Source organism: Bicyclus anynana, chromosome 14, assembly GCF_947172395.1.
Source record: "Bicyclus anynana chromosome 14, ilBicAnyn1.1, whole genome shotgun sequence".
Taxonomy (NCBI): domain Eukaryota; kingdom Metazoa; phylum Arthropoda; class Insecta; order Lepidoptera; family Nymphalidae; genus Bicyclus; species Bicyclus anynana.
In genome coordinates this window covers 3692223-3711469 of record NC_069096.1, presented here as the reverse complement: position 1 = coordinate 3711469, position 19247 = coordinate 3692223, and the positions used below count along the sequence as shown (strand labels likewise).

The 19247-nt window shown below is 37.0% G+C and overlaps 1 protein-coding gene across 1 annotated transcript in view; it reads left to right on the top strand.

The window, feature by feature from the left end:
* Positions 1-19247, top strand: part of LOC112053664 (pre-mRNA-processing-splicing factor 8) — a 40131-nt gene that overhangs the window by 16957 nt on the left and 3927 nt on the right. The window contains exons 15-31 of the mRNA XM_024093147.2: positions 60-206; positions 1178-1328; positions 2023-2230; positions 3279-3484; positions 3803-3993; positions 5191-5326; positions 5999-6168; positions 7667-7814; positions 8483-8611; positions 9509-9669; positions 11165-11356; positions 12584-12778; positions 13851-14022; positions 14483-14596; positions 15049-15222; positions 16190-16383; positions 17249-17464. Coding sequence (XP_023948915.1) covers positions 60-206; positions 1178-1328; positions 2023-2230; positions 3279-3484; positions 3803-3993; positions 5191-5326; positions 5999-6168; positions 7667-7814; positions 8483-8611; positions 9509-9669; positions 11165-11356; positions 12584-12778; positions 13851-14022; positions 14483-14596; positions 15049-15222; positions 16190-16383; positions 17249-17464 — 2904 coding nt within the window. The remainder of the gene's footprint in view (positions 1-59; positions 207-1177; positions 1329-2022; positions 2231-3278; positions 3485-3802; positions 3994-5190; positions 5327-5998; positions 6169-7666; positions 7815-8482; positions 8612-9508; positions 9670-11164; positions 11357-12583; positions 12779-13850; positions 14023-14482; positions 14597-15048; positions 15223-16189; positions 16384-17248; positions 17465-19247) is intronic.

Sequence of the window (19247 nt, the reverse complement as noted above, 5' to 3'; positions counted from 1 at the left end):
ATTGATTGAAATGACAGGTCTTTAACAGATGATTTATACGTGTTTTTATTTGCTTGCAGGTTTTCCGCAGAAGAAGCCAGAGATCTGATCCAGAGATATTTAACGGAGCACCCTGATCCGAACAACGAGAACATAGTTGGTTACAACAACAAGAAGTGCTGGCCGAGGGATGCACGAATGAGGCTCATGAAGCATGATGTCAATTTGTGAGTAAACACCATTAGATTAACCACTAGACTCTCGGTTATCTTTTATCAGATGATTCTAAGTTATTTTGATCATAGTACCCGCCGCCACCCTGATAACTTTGATAAACTAATAGTTATAAGCGTTATTATTATTATTGTACGCTCAAACTTAAAATGCCTGTAAGTTTCAAGTCAAGTCAAAATTCTTTATTTCAAATAGGCTTAGTTTACAAGCTCTTTCGAAACGTCAGGTAATAATATTAAACTTAAGATAATGGTGATAACAATTATTCAAAAACTTAAAATTAAAGTTACAAGGGTTCCTAACGCGCCTTGGTCCGAGAAGAGCCCACTACAAACTCAGCCAGGTTTATCTAGGTTTTTTTTGTTTATCACCAACAATAGGTATATAAGTAGTATGTCATGTAATACATTTCATTTCCAAGCAATTTTGTCGTTTACGTAATCATTGACACTATAATACGACTTTTCTATAAGCTTACGTTTAATAAAAGCGAATTCACATAAGCGAATGCTACATTCTTTGTGAAATGTTTTAAACCTAAACCGATAGTTGTGGTGTGGGTAAAGTAGAGGGGGAAATCATAACGCGCGGTCAATAATAAACCGTTGGAAAATTAGTCGTACTAAATAATAAACTTGTATTACTTTTATCCCACTTCTGATAAGTTCCTTGAGTTTTATTTTGAAAGTTCTGAAACTCTTTTACATGACCTTTTTTTTTGTTTTCCAAACATTATGTTACATTATGTTTCCAGGTTTGGCTTACTGTACATATTACCTTAGAAAATCCTTTTAATACATTCAGAAATTGGCACAAGCCACGTGATGTTTATGTAGCATAGTATTTATATACAGAAACTCAATTTCCTTCCAAATAAAGCTGCTTCCATATTACACTAAGTTGAGGGCTAACTTGTCTTTGAATTAAAATAAAACTATGATTTGATTTAAATGTTATCTAACAGAGGTCGCGCAGTTTTCTGGGATATCAAGAACCGACTTCCGCGGTCAGTGACCACTATCCAGTGGGAGAACAGCTTTGTGTCCGTCTACTCCAAGGACAACCCTAACCTCCTGTTCAATATGGCGGGCTTCGAATGCAGGATATTGCCTAAGGTGAGTTTTTTATTACTACTATTACTACGTCTTCCGCGGTGTCTGTCTCCAAATCTGTTGAACCAATTTTCATAAGGATTTTACTAATAGATTGAATGATTCATATTATGTGAGAGTTTGCTCTTTGAAGTTAGAAGGATCAGAGGTGAATGAGTCAATGAATCTTTGGTATAATATAACAATATTATTTATTAAAATATTTTCTAAAACCTAGATGTCTGTAATGATCTCTGATTATAGCAAATGAGACAAATAAATTACAACAGAAAGATCATCACAGGACATCATATAGGTCCTTAAACAAGGTTGCAGGACAAGACTAATATACGATATCTAAAAGAACTGAAATACCCTGACAGCAAACAACCCTTGACATGATGCGATTCTAAATTGAAAATTTTAAAGACGCACTGCAAAAGTAAAATTTAATTGAAAATTTCGTAATTGCTAATGCATCAAAATCTTTTTGATATTCTCTAATGATCATACCATATATAAGTGATTACTTTAAGTACCATAATTAGGTTGTCTTTACACTAACTTTTATAACCATGTATGTGTACATTAGTCGTTATGTATATCAGTATCTCCCCACCCATATCATTTTCCCATCTAAGACGCGTTTTTAGTTGGGTCCCTACGTAATCGTATTAAACGAGTTCTACTGTATATAATTTTTTGGTTTTGTATACAGTGCCGGAGCCAACACGAAGAGCTATCACATCGCGACGGCGTGTGGAACCTGCAGAACGAGGTGACGAAGGAGCGCACCGCGCAGTGCTACCTGCGCGTGGATGACGAGTCACTGGCCAGGTTCCACAACAGGGTGCGCCAGATACTGATGGCGTCCGGCTCTACCACCTTCACGAAGATTGTCAACAAGTGGAACACTGCACTCATTGGTGAGTGAGGACACGCCTCAGACCAATTGCAAAAGGTCCTGACCCGCTAGACATTGGCTCTCTGTCAAAGGTCAAGAATCTACGATCTAACGTGTTTCTAAAAACTGTTGCTATAGAATCGATGTTTCATTGTTGTAATTTATTTTCGTCGTGTTCCCTAAAAGATGTAGTTACATCTCACTTGTTAGTATTTCTATCCTAAGTATAGCAATTTTGTAATTAAAACAATATCTAAAAAAAAAACCAATTTTCAGCCGGAATAGCAAAATATCCATTTTGTAATTGAATAATCTGTGTAACAAATCTAAGCGATGTGTTTGTTAATCAGTGTAAAAAATTGCGAGTGTTGAATTGTGTGTAGTAGTAGTAATAATATTTATTGCTGTTAAATATTTTCGATATGCGAGTTTGCCTCATCCCCCTAAAAACATTACAGACAATGTAGTTGAATTTGGGTGTGACACTGGTCCATTGGTGGTCACATGGTCCGAGGGACATGCGCATACGAGTAGCTCGTCAGCGGGTGAATGCCAAAGATGACACCTGAATAGCTTTGATTTGAAGTTCGGGTCGGGAACATACAGAACTAGGTGATGAAGGTGCAGACCACCTGTAGTATTGTGTTACATCAAATCTTAAGTATTGTGTTACATAGAGAGATGGCGAGAAATTCGAGCCTCAAGCACCAAACAAAACAAACGTCACGCGTCTTCTTGACCGCATATACAAACTTTTAATAATTTGTATTTCAAAATTAATACTAATACTAACAACAAAAGTAATATTAACAACAATTACGTAAATTATTATAATAATCAATGAAAAAATACTCCAACTTACTTCTTTAGTTTTTGAGAACAGTTTTTAAAATATTTATTATTATTTAATATTGAAAATTACTGATGCGACGGTTCGTGTCGGTACTGACTCGAGAATGTATTACCTTTTGAATTTCGTATTTGGAGCAGCTACGACACCGGCGTGTTCCGTACGCTCCATCTTTATATTATTGATTAATCTGTGATTAAACCATGAAATCCTTTTTTAGGTCTAATGACGTACTTCCGCGAGGCCGTGGTCAACACGCAGGAGCTATTGGACCTGCTCGTTAAATGCGAGAACAAAATCCAAACGCGCATCAAGATCGGTCTCAACTCCAAGATGCCCTCGCGTTTCCCGCCCGTCGTGTTCTACACGCCCAAGGAGCTGGGCGGTCTTGGCATGCTGTCTATGGGACATGTGCTGATTCCACAGGTGAGTGAAACTAAACTTTAGATTTTACTCTGGATTAACACATAGGCTACTTTTTATCCCGAAAAAATCGAAGATTTCGAGATTTGCGAAAACTGATGATTTAGATGATGTGTATGTTACTCTTTCACGCCTCAACTACTGAACCGAATTAGCTGAAATTTGGTATTAAAATAAATTATAGCGTGGATTAACACATAGGCTACTTTTTATCCCGGAAAATCCATGGTTCCCGAGGGATTTGAGAAAAACTAAATTCCACGCGGACGAAGTCACGGGCGTCCGCTAGTTTTTAAATAATTTGACTTGAATTGTTCACAGTCTGATCTCCGCTGGTCAAAACAAACGGACGTGGGCATCACCCACTTCCGCTCGGGCATGTCGCACGACGAGGACCAGCTGATCCCCAACTTGTACCGCTACATCCAGCCGTGGGAGGCCGAGTTCGTGGACTCGCAGAGGGTGTGGGCCGAGTACGCGCTCAAGAGGCAGGAGGCCAACGCTCAGAACAGGTACCATCACACTTCTCATATTTACCCGACTCCTTCATTTGGAGGGTGTTCGCGCGCTAAATTCATATTCGCGAACTGATGTACGGAGAGGACACAAGAGGGCGCGTGTAACTCCCAACACGTCAAATAGAATACACGTCGACTTTCAACGCGAACAAAGAAAACGGACAATCTTTACAACGTGTACAAAATCTAACACCTTAAGAATTAGTCAAAATATTTATATTTAATGTTACGAATTTGTAGAAAAGAAAATAAACCAGTTACAGCAAAAGTATAGTATTTTCTTATGTGCTTTCTATTTTTATTATATTATCCTAACAAAAAAGGTCGTTAAAAGACCATTACAAAATTATATATATCGTATCACATATATATTACTGTTTTAATACAAATTGTGAAATTGTGGAAGTAGCATTTTCTAACAATAATTAGCGTGATGAACTGAAAAGTCGGTTTTTTAATTTTATTTAATTATTTTTTGGGTTCCTTACCTAAAGAAAAAAAGTAGGTCTCATATTGCTTGCTAGCTGTCTGTCAAGACCCTTTTTCTCAAAGAGATGTAAAGTTGAAATTAATACTAAATACTGAAGTCTGTGGTCTCTTACAGTTATAAAAAAAAAACATACCTCTAAGTTAACGCAACGAAAAGATAAAGAAAATACCTATAGGGTATATCCCATTGATCGTTGATATCATGAAATTTGGCAAGAATCAATATTTTGTAACACAAGTATTGAAAAATCCTAAAAAAATTGTTACGTTAATGTCTTTTTGTCTAGTATTGGTGGACAGAATCCTTAATACGAATGATTACTGGAGTGTACAAAAAATTTACGTTATAAGCTTTGTAGTGTATCTGCACTTAATACACGCGGTATCCATTGGTGACACTAGTCTCTATAAATTGTATCGGAACACGCCATTTCTGTTGCTATATTTACAGTATCAATAAAGAACTCATTATCACGTCATATTTATGAGTTTATCATGATGAACTGCGTAGGGGTCCCGAATCCAGAGAATCCCTGTGCTCTGGGGGTGTGTAGTGACTGTAGGCTTTGCCGATCGCATTGCCCTACAGCGCTATGTGCCTGAGACTACGCTATCTGATCAAATATACAAGAAAACTAAAAAGAATCTCTTATTTGAGGTTTAAATAAAAAAAAGATTGAAACTTTTTGTAATGATTTTCAGGCGTTTGACATTAGAAGATCTGGAAGATTCGTGGGACAGGGGAATACCGAGAATCAACACACTGTTCCAAAAAGATAGACACACACTCGCTTATGACAAGGGATGGCGTATACGTACCGAGTTCAAGCAATATCAGGTAATATTTTTATTCAGAGTTTACTAAATTGATATTAAACAAAAATCCAATATTTATTTTCGATAATGAATTAATATTAAAGATATTTTAATTTTCACTACACTACATTCACACACTGAGTTCTGATGACAATACATGACTATACTACAGCCTTTCTTGATGAGTACTGTTTACCAACAAAGAAATTAAAAATGAAGAAACGCATATCATTTCATAACTTATTTATTTTAAATCATGTGTTGTTTGTTTATAAAATATTATTTAAAATATATTAACCATATCTAATTGTTCTAAGCTTATTAATGAAATTTATTTTCATTAATTTAAGAACAAGCTACATATAATTATTATTAGATGTGAAATGACTAGTGATTTATACCCTCATTTTTAATTTGTTTGTTGGTAAACAGTACTCAGCAAGAAAGGCTGTAGTATAGCTAAGAAACGTAATTACAAATCCAAAATGGTGGCCTCCACAAAATGGGGGACTGGCTGTTTGAAATCCACCCCCATGATATGGATATCAAATGAAAGGATTTGTCAGGAATATGAAAAAAATAGTCACGTGACTTGAAATATGTAATTTTTAGTGCGTGCTAAAAGCTTGTTTTTTAGTTTTTTTTTGAACTATATAAAGTTATTTTAAGTTAATTGAACTGTTTTGTTTGTCAGGTGTTAAAACAGAACCCGTTCTGGTGGACGCACCAGCGGCACGACGGCAAGCTGTGGAACCTCAACAACTACCGCACCGACATGATACAGGCGCTCGGCGGCGTGGAGGGCATCCTGGAGCACACGCTGTTCAAGGGCACCTACTTCCCCACGTGGGAGGGACTCTTCTGGTAACTAGCCCTTTTCTTTTTATCCGACTTTTTTTCACTTTTATTTTTTACTAGCCGACGCCCGCGACTTCGTCCGCGTGAAACTCGATGTAAACTTTCAACTACCCCTATCCTACCCCTACCCTACCCCTACCCCTACCCCTACCCTGCTTTTCTGGTTGATTTTTTACCCCTTGTGTCCGAAAAACCCAAATAACTTACGGAACCCTATTTTTTTCCAAAATAAAATTTAGCCTATGTTACTTGTGGATAATCTAGCTTTCGAATGGTGAAAGAATTTTTAAAATCGGTCCAGTAGTTTTTGAGCCTTTTCGTTACAATCAAACAAACAAACATACAAACAAAGTTTTCCTCTTTATAATATTAGTATAGACAAGTTAGCCCATGACTACAATCTCACCTCATGGTAAGTGATGATGTAATCTTAGATGGATGCGGGCTTACTTGTTAAGAGAAGGAAGAAAATCCACACCCCTTTCGGTTTCTACACGGCATAGTAGCGGAACGCTAAATCGCTTGGCGGTACGTCTTTGCCGGTAGGGTGGTAACTAGCCACGGCCGAAGCCTCCCACCAGCCAGACCTGGACCAATTAAGAAAATCTCAATCGACCCAGCCGGGGATCGAACCCAGGACCTCCGTTTTGTAAATCCACCGCGCATACCACTGCGCCACGGAGGCCGTCGACTTCAAAAAAAGGAGAATATTCTCAATTCGACGAGTATGTTTTTGTTTTATAATAATTGTTACCAAATAACTTTGTCATTTATTACCCAATTTTGAAAATTCTTTTTTAGTTTGATAGTGACTTTTTCTTTGAACAGGTGAGTATACTTCCAGATTGGTCCCATATAATTTTCATGAAAGTCGGTTCAGTATTTTTTTGTTAAAATAAAAACAAATAAGTGAACGAAATTGCAACTAACACTAAAAATAGAACAATATAGTCTTTTTAACAAAAAAAAGCACCAACTTCATTACTCGAAAAAGCGAAAAAAAACATCGTACATATTTCCTTTCTATTCATCGGTTGTACCTAAGATGGTGCCAAAAAAATAAAATAAACTTTAAGAGCCTGTTTGGCATAGCACGACCTTCAAACCCGTAATTTTTGTCATAGATACTTTACTTACTAATTGGGTATGTGACTGCTTTTGAATATATTGGTTTTTATTAAATTTTCGTATATTGGTTTTTATTAAATTTTCGGAAAAGTTAAGACATTATTATACAAAAAAAAACATACGCGTCAAATTGAACATCTGCTTCTTTTTTTTTTAAGTCGGTTAATAAAAAACAAAGATTTCCGGGATATTGTAAAATAAATACAGTTTGAAGATTTTAAAAAAGATCAAAAAATTTTTAATGTCACTCACTCGTAATTTCTTCATTTACAAACCAGATTGAAAAAGCTTCTTGAATTTTTTTGTCTGGTTTTTGGATTTTACATCACTCGTGTTCATCTAACTAACTTGATTTAATAATTGTTATTGTTTACAGGGAAAAAGCCTCAGGCTTCGAAGAGTCCATGAAATATAAGAAGCTCACTAACGCGCAGCGGTCTGGTCTCAACCAAATACCTAACCGTCGTTTCACTCTCTGGTGGTCACCTACTATCAACCGTGCCAATGTCTACGTGGGCTTCCAGGTAAATTAAATATATATTGTAAAATTGTTATTTATGCAACTGTCAAGTACTTAGTGATAGTTTATGCCAATGAGTGTTAATGAGTGATAGTTTGGCACAATAAACTTGAGTGATACAATGGCTAATTGCCTGCAAATGGTATACAATATTTTTTCTATGACCAAGGGGTGTGGATTTTCATCCTACTTCTAACTATACTGTAGCCGTTCTTGAGGAATACTGTTTACCAACAAACAAATTAAAAATGAGGGTATAAATCACTAGTCATTTCACACCTAACAATAATTATAATTAACTGGTTCTAAAATTAATGAAAATAAATATGATTAATAAGTTTGAACAATTAGTTAGGATTAATAAATTTTTGAATAATATTTTATAAACAAACCATACATAATTTAAAATAAATAAGTTATGAATGACATGCATTTTCTACCTTCATTTTTAATTTCTAAACAGTAATCATCTAGAAAGGCTTTAGTATAGTTAGTCTGCTTCCATCTTAGATTGTATCATCGCTTACCATCAGGTGAGATTGTACTCATGGGCTAACATATAGAGATTATGAAGCGTAAAAGATTCATAACACTTTTCATATTTATGCCTTGATTTTTTTAGTCAAAAATTGTAATCAGCTAATGATGTAACATTTTTGTCTTATTTATTAGGTACAACTGGACTTGACGGGTATATTCATGCACGGCAAGATCCCCACACTCAAGATCTCTCTCATCCAGATCTTCAGGGCTCACTTGTGGCAGAAAGTCCACGAGTCCATTGTTATGGACTTGTGTCAGGTGAGATTAACTGCTTTATTGTGTTTTTTTATTTACTAGAGGATGCCAACTTTCAACCCCTATTTCACCCCCTTCTATTTATATTTTAATTTGTTTTAATACGACAATAACTCAAAACATGAACGATTTATATTACGAAAACGAAACTTTAGACCCTTTAGGGATATTATTATCTTATAATACATTAGAGATAGACAGGCAAAAGATAATAATAAAAAATATCTTGGCTTCAGATTTGATTACAGATGTACAGAAATCCCTCCAACTAAAATTAACAAAATATACAGGACTGCATGTCAACAGACTAGTCCATAAATACACGCGTCTCATGAGAGGGGGGTCAGTTGCAGCTGTAGTTTTGACTTATTGAAAATAATAGTTTCAAATAAGTTGAGCTTTAGTCATATTATCATTAACTCTATCAGTAATTCGGTGAATTTTTCATTACAATTTAGGAAAGTTTAATACCGAAAACGATAAATTGTGTATATATTTATTTTTAAATAATTTTGCACTTTGTTAATAATGACAATATTTTTCATGTTTTATTCACTTATGACCAGTGGCTTGCACAAGGTTTTTAACTGGGTATGCACTATAGGTACAAATTGTACAAAACGAGAAATTCCTCCTCTGATACAGGGTATGTAATGAATTCCCAGGGTATGCATTGCGTTTATGCATCTATAAAGTGCACGCCACTGCTTATGACCTAAGCAAAAGAAGATATGCAGATGCAGCTTAAGAGTTCCACCTGTTTTGATTTTTATAGTTAATTAGCCGAAGTAGATTTCTATAGTTAAGTTGATAAAGAATTTTCATTCCGTAGATCCAGAGATTACCTCCATAAACTTTACCTCTTTATAATATTACTAATTGTTTTTTTAAATTCTATAGGTATTTGATCAAGAACTGGACGCCCTCGAGATAGAGACGGTCCAGAAGGAAACAATCCATCCGCGTAAATCATACAAGATGAACTCGTCCTGCGCTGACATACTTCTGTTCTCGGCTTACAAGTGGAATGTGTCGCGACCATCCTTACTGGCTGATACCAAGTTAGTGTAAAGTATTGACTGATTCATCAATAGTAACCAGATTTTATAACTATTTTGTTTTTTTTATTTGGTTATCTGGTACGTGATTACATGAAAATATTAATTTTTAAATGTTTTTTGACAATACTAGCCAAAATGTTTTGTCGAACATGATGGTCTATATCTAAACTGTTTTATGATGTCATGTTAACAAATCCTTTGCCAAACGGAGCGTTTGACAAAAATAAACGCAAAAGTTGAAGCGATTTGGCTGAAATTTGGAATGGAAATAGATTTTATTCTGTATAGGCTTTGTCTATGTCTCGAAAAAATCCATGGTTTCCTGAGATTTGCAAAAAACTGATGATTTTATGGTATGAATGTATGTTACTCTTTCACGACGCGACTACTGAACCGAATAAACTTAAATTTGAAACAGATATAGACCACAGCGAACGAAATCGCGGGCGTCCGCTAGTATCGATATATTTTGGATCCTTATTCCATGTACTATACGAAAATAATATTGTTTATTTTGAATTTAGATGTAGTGTTCATTCGACCCTATTAACAAGGGTCATCAAAACAAATCAAATATCAGTTATTTCAAGTAGGCTCAGTTTACAAGCATTTTTGAAACGCCAGTTGACTATTTGTAAAGATTTTACCACCGGTTCGGAAGGCTAGTTCTGCTGATAAGAAACCAGCAAGAAACTCAACAATTGCTCTTTAAAAAAAAACATACAGTATTATAATTTACAATTGATAACAACATTACAATTTCTCACAGTTTTACTACCTGTGTGAAGGTGGAAGCTGATCCAACGGCCTCCAAGCACCTTTATCTTTAAGGAACTCATCAATAACTTCAACTAAGTAAATGTTTATAACACATTGCTTGAAGCTATGCATTGGCAGGTCCATCACAATCTTAGGTATCTTGTTATAGAATAATAATGGGGATGATGACTAGGTTTGAATATATTGATTTTTATGATACATTCGGGTAAATAAGGTCAATTTTAACTAATTTATACATAAAAAGCAAAGATCGTCTGGATATTTGCTAAATAAATAAGATTATAAAATTTCAAAATCTATTAAATTTTTTTTATCGTAATTAGATGAAAATTCATACAGTTTTAGCTTCCTTACATTAAATGTGACATTTTTCAACATATGAACTATAAACATAAACGCACAAACAACAAAGATATTAGTAATTTTGTTTGAACGCCCATACAAACCTAACGATCAGCGAGCCAACGACTTCACTAAATCGTGCCATTTTGTATGGAGCGTTTTTCTTCGCAGCGCCGCAAATCTGACCCTTTAATTCCCTGTAGCTCCGAAAGTTATGATCGCAGATACCTTGTTACTTTTACAAAATTGCTTTACTTTTAGTATACTCTTAATTTATATACAATTTAAAAAACTGTCATCATCCCTATTAAGCATGAATTCTTGTTAAGAATACTTCTGACATGCTTTTAATGATGATATGTTCTTTTTGCAGAGATACAATGGACAATACAACTACACAGAAGTACTGGCTCGACATCCAGCTCCGGTGGGGCGACTACGACTCGCACGACGTGGAGCGTTACGCGCGCGCCAAGTTCCTCGACTACACCACAGACAACATGTCCATATACCCGTCGCCCACTGGATTGCTTATAGCCATCGATCTGGCATACAATTTGCACAGGTAATTTTAACTTTTGACTTTTTTTTTTTATTTTTTACAAGTTACCTTGACTACAATCTCACCTGATGGTAAGTGATGATGCAGTCTAAGATGGAAGCGGGCCAACTTGTTAGGAGGAGGATGAAAATCCACACCCCTTTCGGTTTCTACACGGCATCGTTCCGGAACGCTAAATCGCTTGGCGGTACGTCTTTGCCGGTAGGGTGGTAACTAGCCACGGCCGAAGCCTTCCACCAGCCAGACCTGGAAAAATTAAGATTAATTTCAATCTGCCCAGCCGGCGATCGAACCCAGGACCTCCGTCTTGTATATCCACCGCGCCTACCACTGCGCCACGGAGGCCGTCAAAATTCCGTTCCGTCCGTAACAACCTATTAAAATGAACATGTCATTCACTTACTATACAAAAACCAATAACGAAGTTAACGATCAACTAATAACAATAGTTTTTTACGCTACAAAGTATTTTTTTTTTCACTAAACAGTTTTCTATGTTCAAGACAGTTCGAAATTTAAATGAAACCTTTTTCAAGTTACCTCTTTGGTCGCCATGTTGCGGAGTAGAAGATCATTCCATTTTTAAATTACACGACAAATATGGATTTTTATACGACTATTGCCGGCCTCTGCTCGACCAGTACAGCAAGTTCGATTTATCTCCAAGATAGTCGTCAAAATAATGCTCAAATTTCCAAGCATGTTTAAGGGACGAATATCTTAGTATTCCATGGATTCACCGTGCAGGTGCCGGGTCCATCGTGTGGTAGAAAGAAAAACACCAAGCAAAGTCCAGGACTCGTGACTACAGGATGTAGGGTTAAGAAATTCCTTGACGATCGATCAACACTCCCCTTCTCTGCTCGTGTTGTTCTCCCTACCTATCCAAATTTGGTAAGATCCTATTAGAGCAGCTTTGGATACTCGTTCTAATATAGAACTAGCTGCACTTCTAGAGAGGCCAAGGTCTTTAAGCAAGTTATAGATAGATTTTGCTGGTAATCCTCTCGCACCTACTTCTACGGCGTACAGACTAACTACATAGCCATTTTTAGTTAGTTCATTTGTTAGGTCATAATATTTATTCACTTTTAAACTGTGGTCCTTCGGAATGTTAGTCTCCCACGGCACAGTAAGCTCTACAAGTTTTCACTTTGTTTGTTTGGACAAAAGTTATTAATCTCTCATTTACGAATCTCCTATAGTATTTTGTTTCTTTTTTTTTCTCAGTGCTTACGGCAACTGGTTCCCGGGTTGCAAGCCGCTCATCCAGCAGGCGATGGCGAAGATAATGAAGGCCAACCCGGCGCTGTACGTGCTGCGCGAGCGTATACGCAAGGCGCTGCAACTGTACTCTTCGGAGCCCACTGAGCCGTACCTCTCCAGCCAGAACTATGGAGAACTGTTCTCCAATCAGATCATTTGGTAAGCATTTAGAGTACGGTAAAAGCTTCTTATTGGTGGAGGATACTGTGCTGCGAACACATTGGTTCCGTGGTGGTAGTTTTGCTATAAAGTTATTGTGAAAATAAAAATGTCAATAGCAGTCTGATGTCGGAATTGGTAGTGCCTCAAAATATACATAAATCCTTCAGATTATGTCGGTCTGCTTTCGAAATTTCATAGATGTACGTATAAGTCAATGTGAGCTAGTTATATATTATTTGTGTATGTCTCTATATGTATATTGTAAGTGTACGAAAATAAATAAATAAATAAATTTGGCGTTAGGAAAAAGAGTGCACCTGTGCTTAGGCACATACTTCTGCACTATAATGTCGTGTGGAAGGTGTTCTCAGCATCATTATCAACCTATATTCGGCTTTCGAGTCTCCTCTCAGAATGAGAGGGGTTAGGCCAATAGTCCACCGCGCTGGCCCAATGGATTGGCAGACTTCATACACACAGAGAATTAAGAAAATTTTCAGGTATGCAGGTTTCCTCACGATGTTTTTAATTTTATGTGAATGATACTTTCTGACTATTGTTATTGATCATAGTTAATTTCTTTTTTTATTCTTTACGAGCCCTTGACTACAATCTCACCTGGTGGTAAGTGATGATGCAATCTAAGATGGAAGCGGGCTAACTTGTTAGGAGGAGAATGAAAATCCACACCCCTTTCGGTTTCTACACGGCATCGTACCAGAACGCTAAATTATTGGGCGGTACGTCTTTGCCGGTAGGGTGGTTACTAGCCACGGCCGAAGCCTCCCACCAGCCAGACCTGGGCCAATTATGAAAACCTTCGGACCTCCCGTCTTGTACATCCACCGCACATACCTCTGCCACGGAGGTCGTCAAAGATTAGTGCGAAAAGCCCAATTGGAACGAGAGTGAACGAGCCCAGAGGGACGAGTCTGATCTACAAATTCTTATCCCAATGATTGGGGATAGTAATACAAGGCTAGAGTGGCTATAAAAATAGATTGATATGATTATTAAGTATAGAAAACTTTTTGTACCTAAGGTCTTAGTGTTTGTTTATTTTTTATAGGTTCGTTGATGACACAAACGTGTACCGTGTGACAATCCACAAAACGTTTGAGGGCAACTTGACCACGAAGCCCATAAACGGCGCCATCTTTATATTCAACCCGCGCACGGGGCAACTGTTCTTGAAGATCATTCATACAAGTGTATGGGCCGGACAGAAACGTCTTGGACAGGTATCCTTCCCCTTCTTCCTTCTGGTTTCTTTCAATAAATGTATTACCATTGAATCAAAAAACTTCAATGGTTTTTTAAACAATAGCAAAATTAATAATAATATATAATAAAAATTTTTGCTGTATGGAGTTCAAGATACATAATTTGTAATAAAAATGATTTTTCTCATCTCATTTCTTTCTTTTATTTTAATAAATTTTAATATTTGAATTTTGTCTTTCACATGCAGACAGAAAGATTATTTAAAAAAAAAATCTGCCAAACTTAGCATTTTCAGAACATCTCTTAAATTGATGGGATTCCTAATATAGAACAGAATTTGGTTTTATGGTAGAAATGAATGCTTGTCATACATTTTAGACTAATACGCCCGAGATAAGCGAATGGCGTGTTTTATGGCAATGACAATAGTAACTAGTTTTCAAACAATATTTCTATTTGTATGTATTTGTTATACAGCTCGCTAAGTGGAAGACTGCAGAAGAAGTAGCGGCTCTCATTCGTTCTCTGCCTGTTGAAGAACAGCCCAAACAGATCATCGTCACGAGAAAAGGAATGTTGGATCCTCTTGAGGTACGTCATATTCTTTCAACCAATGTTGGACTATCTATTTATATATATAAAAGAAAGTCGTGTTAGTTACACTATTTATAACTCGAGAATGGCTGGGCTGATTTGACTGAAAATTGGCGGAGAGGTAGCTTAGAACCAGGAGATGGACATAGGATACTAAGTAGGGGTAGGGTTTGACGCGGACGAAGTCGCGGACGTCCGCTAGTTCTAGAGTAGAAATCAAGTTTATTTGCGCAAATCTCTAGATATATTAGACGGTTTTTCATGCGGTTTTAACATGTAGATTTATCAAAGACTAAATACTTTTCTTTGATTCAGCTCACTTATTGCAATACCATTTAAAGTTTTCTGTTAAGTATAATGGAAATAATTTCCGACATAAAATTTGTTATTGTAGATAAAAAAAAACTGTTTTATTTTTTCCAAATTTTAATTTGTTATTTATTATTCAGGTCCATTTGCTAGACTTCCCGAACATCGTGATCAAGGGGTCCGAGTTGCAGCTGCCCTTCCAAGCGTGTCTCAAGGTGGAGAAGTTTGGTGATCTTATCCTGAAGGCGACTGAGCCGCAGATGGTGCTGTTCAACTTGTACGACGACTGGCTGAAGACCATCTCATCTTACACTGTACGTAAACATTATATTAGGGTTCCACACACCAACGGTAAAATGAGAACCTATCACTAAAACCCGCTGTACGTACGACTGTCACCAGGATATACAATAGAACACGTTTAATACGATTTCGCAGGGACCCAACTAAAAACGCGTAGACGGGAAAGCGTATTATACGGGATATGGGTGGGGGATAGTGAAAAATATAACGACTAATGTACACATCGTCGTTATCAACCCATATACGGCTCACTGCTGAGCTCGAGTCTCCTTTCAGAATGAGAGGGGTTATTCCAATAGTCCACCACGCTGGCCCAATGCGGAAAGGCAGACTTCACACACGCAGAGAATTAAGAAATTCTCTGGTATGCAGGATCACGATGTTTTCCTTCACCGATAGAGACACGTGATATTTTAATTTCTTAAAATGCACACAACTGAAAAGTTGGAGGTGCATGCCCCGGACCGGATTCGAACCCACATCCTCCGAAATCGGAGGCAGAGGTCATATCCACTGGGCTATCACGGCTCTCAATGTACACATACATAGTTACAAAAAACAGTGTATTTGGTGTAAATGCTACCTAATTATGCTACTCAAAGTAATCACTTATTCTGGTATGACAAAAGGATTTTGATGCATTAGCAATTACGAAATTTTCAATCTAATTTTACTTTTGCAGTGCGTCTTCAAAGTATTCAGTTTAGAATCGCATATTGTCGGTCGTTTGCTATCAGGACCTTACAGTTCTTTAAGATATCATGTATTAGACTTGTCCTACAAGTTTGTTTAAGGGCCTTTATGATGTCCTGATCTGTTGTAATTAGTTTTTTTTCTCTCATTAATTTAATTGTATTTTGAAAGACTGCAGAGCAAAAGCTTCTTGAGGTGTTGTCGAAGCTTTTCGCTTTATGACCATTGTTATATACTTCGTTTTTTTTTTTAATAATTACACATTTTCATAAATTCTATTCCCAGGCATTCAGCAGACTGATCCTGATACTGCGAGCGCTCCACGTGAACACAGAACGGACCAAAGTCCTGCTGAAGCCCGACAAGACCACACTAACAGAGCCCCATCACATCTGGCCTACGCTCACTGATGATGACTGGATCAAGGTTGAGGTGCAGCTTAAAGACCTCATTTTGGCTGATTATGGCAAGAAGAACAAGTAAGTTATAGATTGAAGGCTTTCAATTATATTTATTATTTTGTAACATTTTGTCATATAGTAATAGAAACTACAAAAAAAACTAATCAATTAATTCAAGAATATTTTTTCGCAGTTCGATCCAATTTGAGAGATAGGATAGTTTAAATCTCAAATTATAGTCGCAATTTTAATTTATTGCTAATTATTATTTGTCTCTATATATATAAAAGAAAGACGTGTTAGTTACTCCACTTATAACTCAAGAACGGCTGAACCGATTTAGCTGAAAATTGGCAGGGAGCTAGTTTAGAGCCAGGATAAGGATATAGGATACTTTTCTTTTTGTAGGGGTAGGGTAGGGTAGGGGTAGAGTAGGTTATGGTATAGGGATAGGGTAGCGGTAGGGTAGTTGTAGGGTAGGGTAGGGATAGAGTAGAGGTAGGTACAGGGTAGGGGTAGGAGTAGGGTAGTGTAAGGTAGGGATAGGGAAGAAGTGCAAATAAATAAATTAATAAATCAAAGCGAAGCTTGAGCGGGTCCGCTAGTCCTTATATATTTCAATGAATACGTTACTTCCCATCCTTAGAGGTAGTTGTCTATAAGCAATATCAAAAAGACTTCTACTTCACGTCTGACTTGGCCTTTCCTTGTTTATGATATTGGTAAAACGTTTTTTTCCTTAACCCTCCATCCAGTGGTCACAAGTCCTGGACTTAGCTCGGAGTTTTTTTCTCTATCACGCGATGGACCCGGGAACCCACGGTGAATCCATGAATTGCTAAGATATTTATCTATGTATGTTAATATTTAGTTATTTTCTTTCATAATAATAGAAAATTAATGTAATTTGTTGGTTTTAATTAGTATTATTTGTGTTTGTTAGCGTAAACGTGGCATCTCTGACGCAATCGGAGATCCGCGACATCATCCTCGGCATGGAGATCTCCGCGCCGTCCGCGCAGCGCCAGCAGATCGCGGAGATCGAGAAGCAGAGCAAGGAGCAGAGCCAGCTCACCGCCACCACCACGCGCACCGTCAACAAGCACGGCGACGAGATCATCACGTCCACCACCAGCAACTACGAGTCGCAGACCTTCAGGTATGCCGTGATCTCGGACCAATTACCTTCTTATGGGACCTGCTTCGCTAGGGGTTACCCCTGTCAAAACTATATGATTGTTACCGTTCATTTCGAAGTGAAAATAAAACTCAGATTTTGCTAGCGTAAATATCTTTATTTCAACACCTATTATATTAGTATTTTAGTCTTACTTCTATAAACATTTTAAACAGCATTAATATTGGACCTAAATGAGATAGACTACGATTGTCCATAACTATACATAGCAACAGGTGAATCGACAGAGACGGCATACTTCGAACTCCGTATATAAATATGTTCTCGCTCTAACCGAGCTCAGTATTAATGCGAAAGGCAACGACATTGGCAGTCAGCGTTCCTAATATGATGCGTCGGCGGCGGCGCAGTGAGGCTCTCGACGGCGCGGCGCGTGCATGTCTGATAGCCGCTACATGATCATGATCTAACGTGTTCATACAAACTGCGTCTAAAGAATCAATGTTAAAATTACACGCGTGTGTATTACGATACAAAATTTATAGTTGTGTGTAACTGTGTAGTGTAAGGCTACAGGAGGATATATTTAGTGATGTTAGTAATGTTTAATATTTTCGATTTGTGAGTTTACCTTGTCTCCCTTGAAAAACGACAGACAATTTTGTTGGTGAATTTGAGTGGGATTCAAGTCTAATAGAAGGTAATCATTAATTCATCTATAATCAATCGAAATGTAGATATAAATGCAAACTTTGAGCACCATCTCTTTACTTGTTGGATTTTCAATGGATATACTTTGGATTGTGATAGCTCAGTGGACCTCTGCCTTTTATTTGGAGGGCGCGGGTTCGACTCCTGCACGTGCATCTCCAAGGCTCCAACTTTAAGTACCTTTTAATTAATTAAATATCACGTGTCTCAAACATTGAAGGAAAAACATTGTGAGGAAACCTGCATCCCTGAGAGTTTTTGTTAATTCTTTGGTGTGTGTGTCTGCAGATCCGCATAGGGCTATATATATATTTATAGAGGGGACGTCTGACGAGGCCAGACGGGTGATCAGTCCTAATTAGGGACCATTCCACCCAATTCCCGTGGTAAAAGGACACAGGTTCACTGGTGTCTCAATAGGGCTAGCGTGGTGCCTAACCCCATTCATTTTGAGAGGAGACCTGTGTCCCGCAGTGAGCCGAATATGATAATACTTTGGATAGTGTGGTCTATTTTAGAATTTAATTCAATTTAGAATTTTAGTGTGGTCTAATTATCTTGGATATGGTTCATAATGGGGATGATGACTAGGTTTGAATATATTGATTTTTATGATACATTCGGGTAAATAAGATCAATGTTAACTAATTTATACATAAAAAGCAAAGATTGACTGGATATTTGCAAAATAAATAAGATTATAAAATTTCAAAATCTATTAAAAATATTTTATCGTAATTAGATGAAAATTCATACAGTTTTAGCTTCCTTACATTAAATGTGACATTTTTTAATAAATGAACTATAAACGTAAACGCAGAAATAACAAAGATATTAGTAATTTTGTTTAAACGCCCATACAAATCTAACGATCATTAATTGCCTACGACGTCATAAGTTCGTACCATTTTGTATGGGTTTTTCATTGATCCGCGGCAGCGCCGCAAATCTGACCCTTCAAATCCCTGTAGCTCCGAAAGTAATGATCGCAGATACCCTGTTACTTTTACAAAATTGCTTTACTAATATAATAGCATACTCTTAATTTATATACAAATTAAAAAACTGTCATCATCCCTATTATATATGGTTG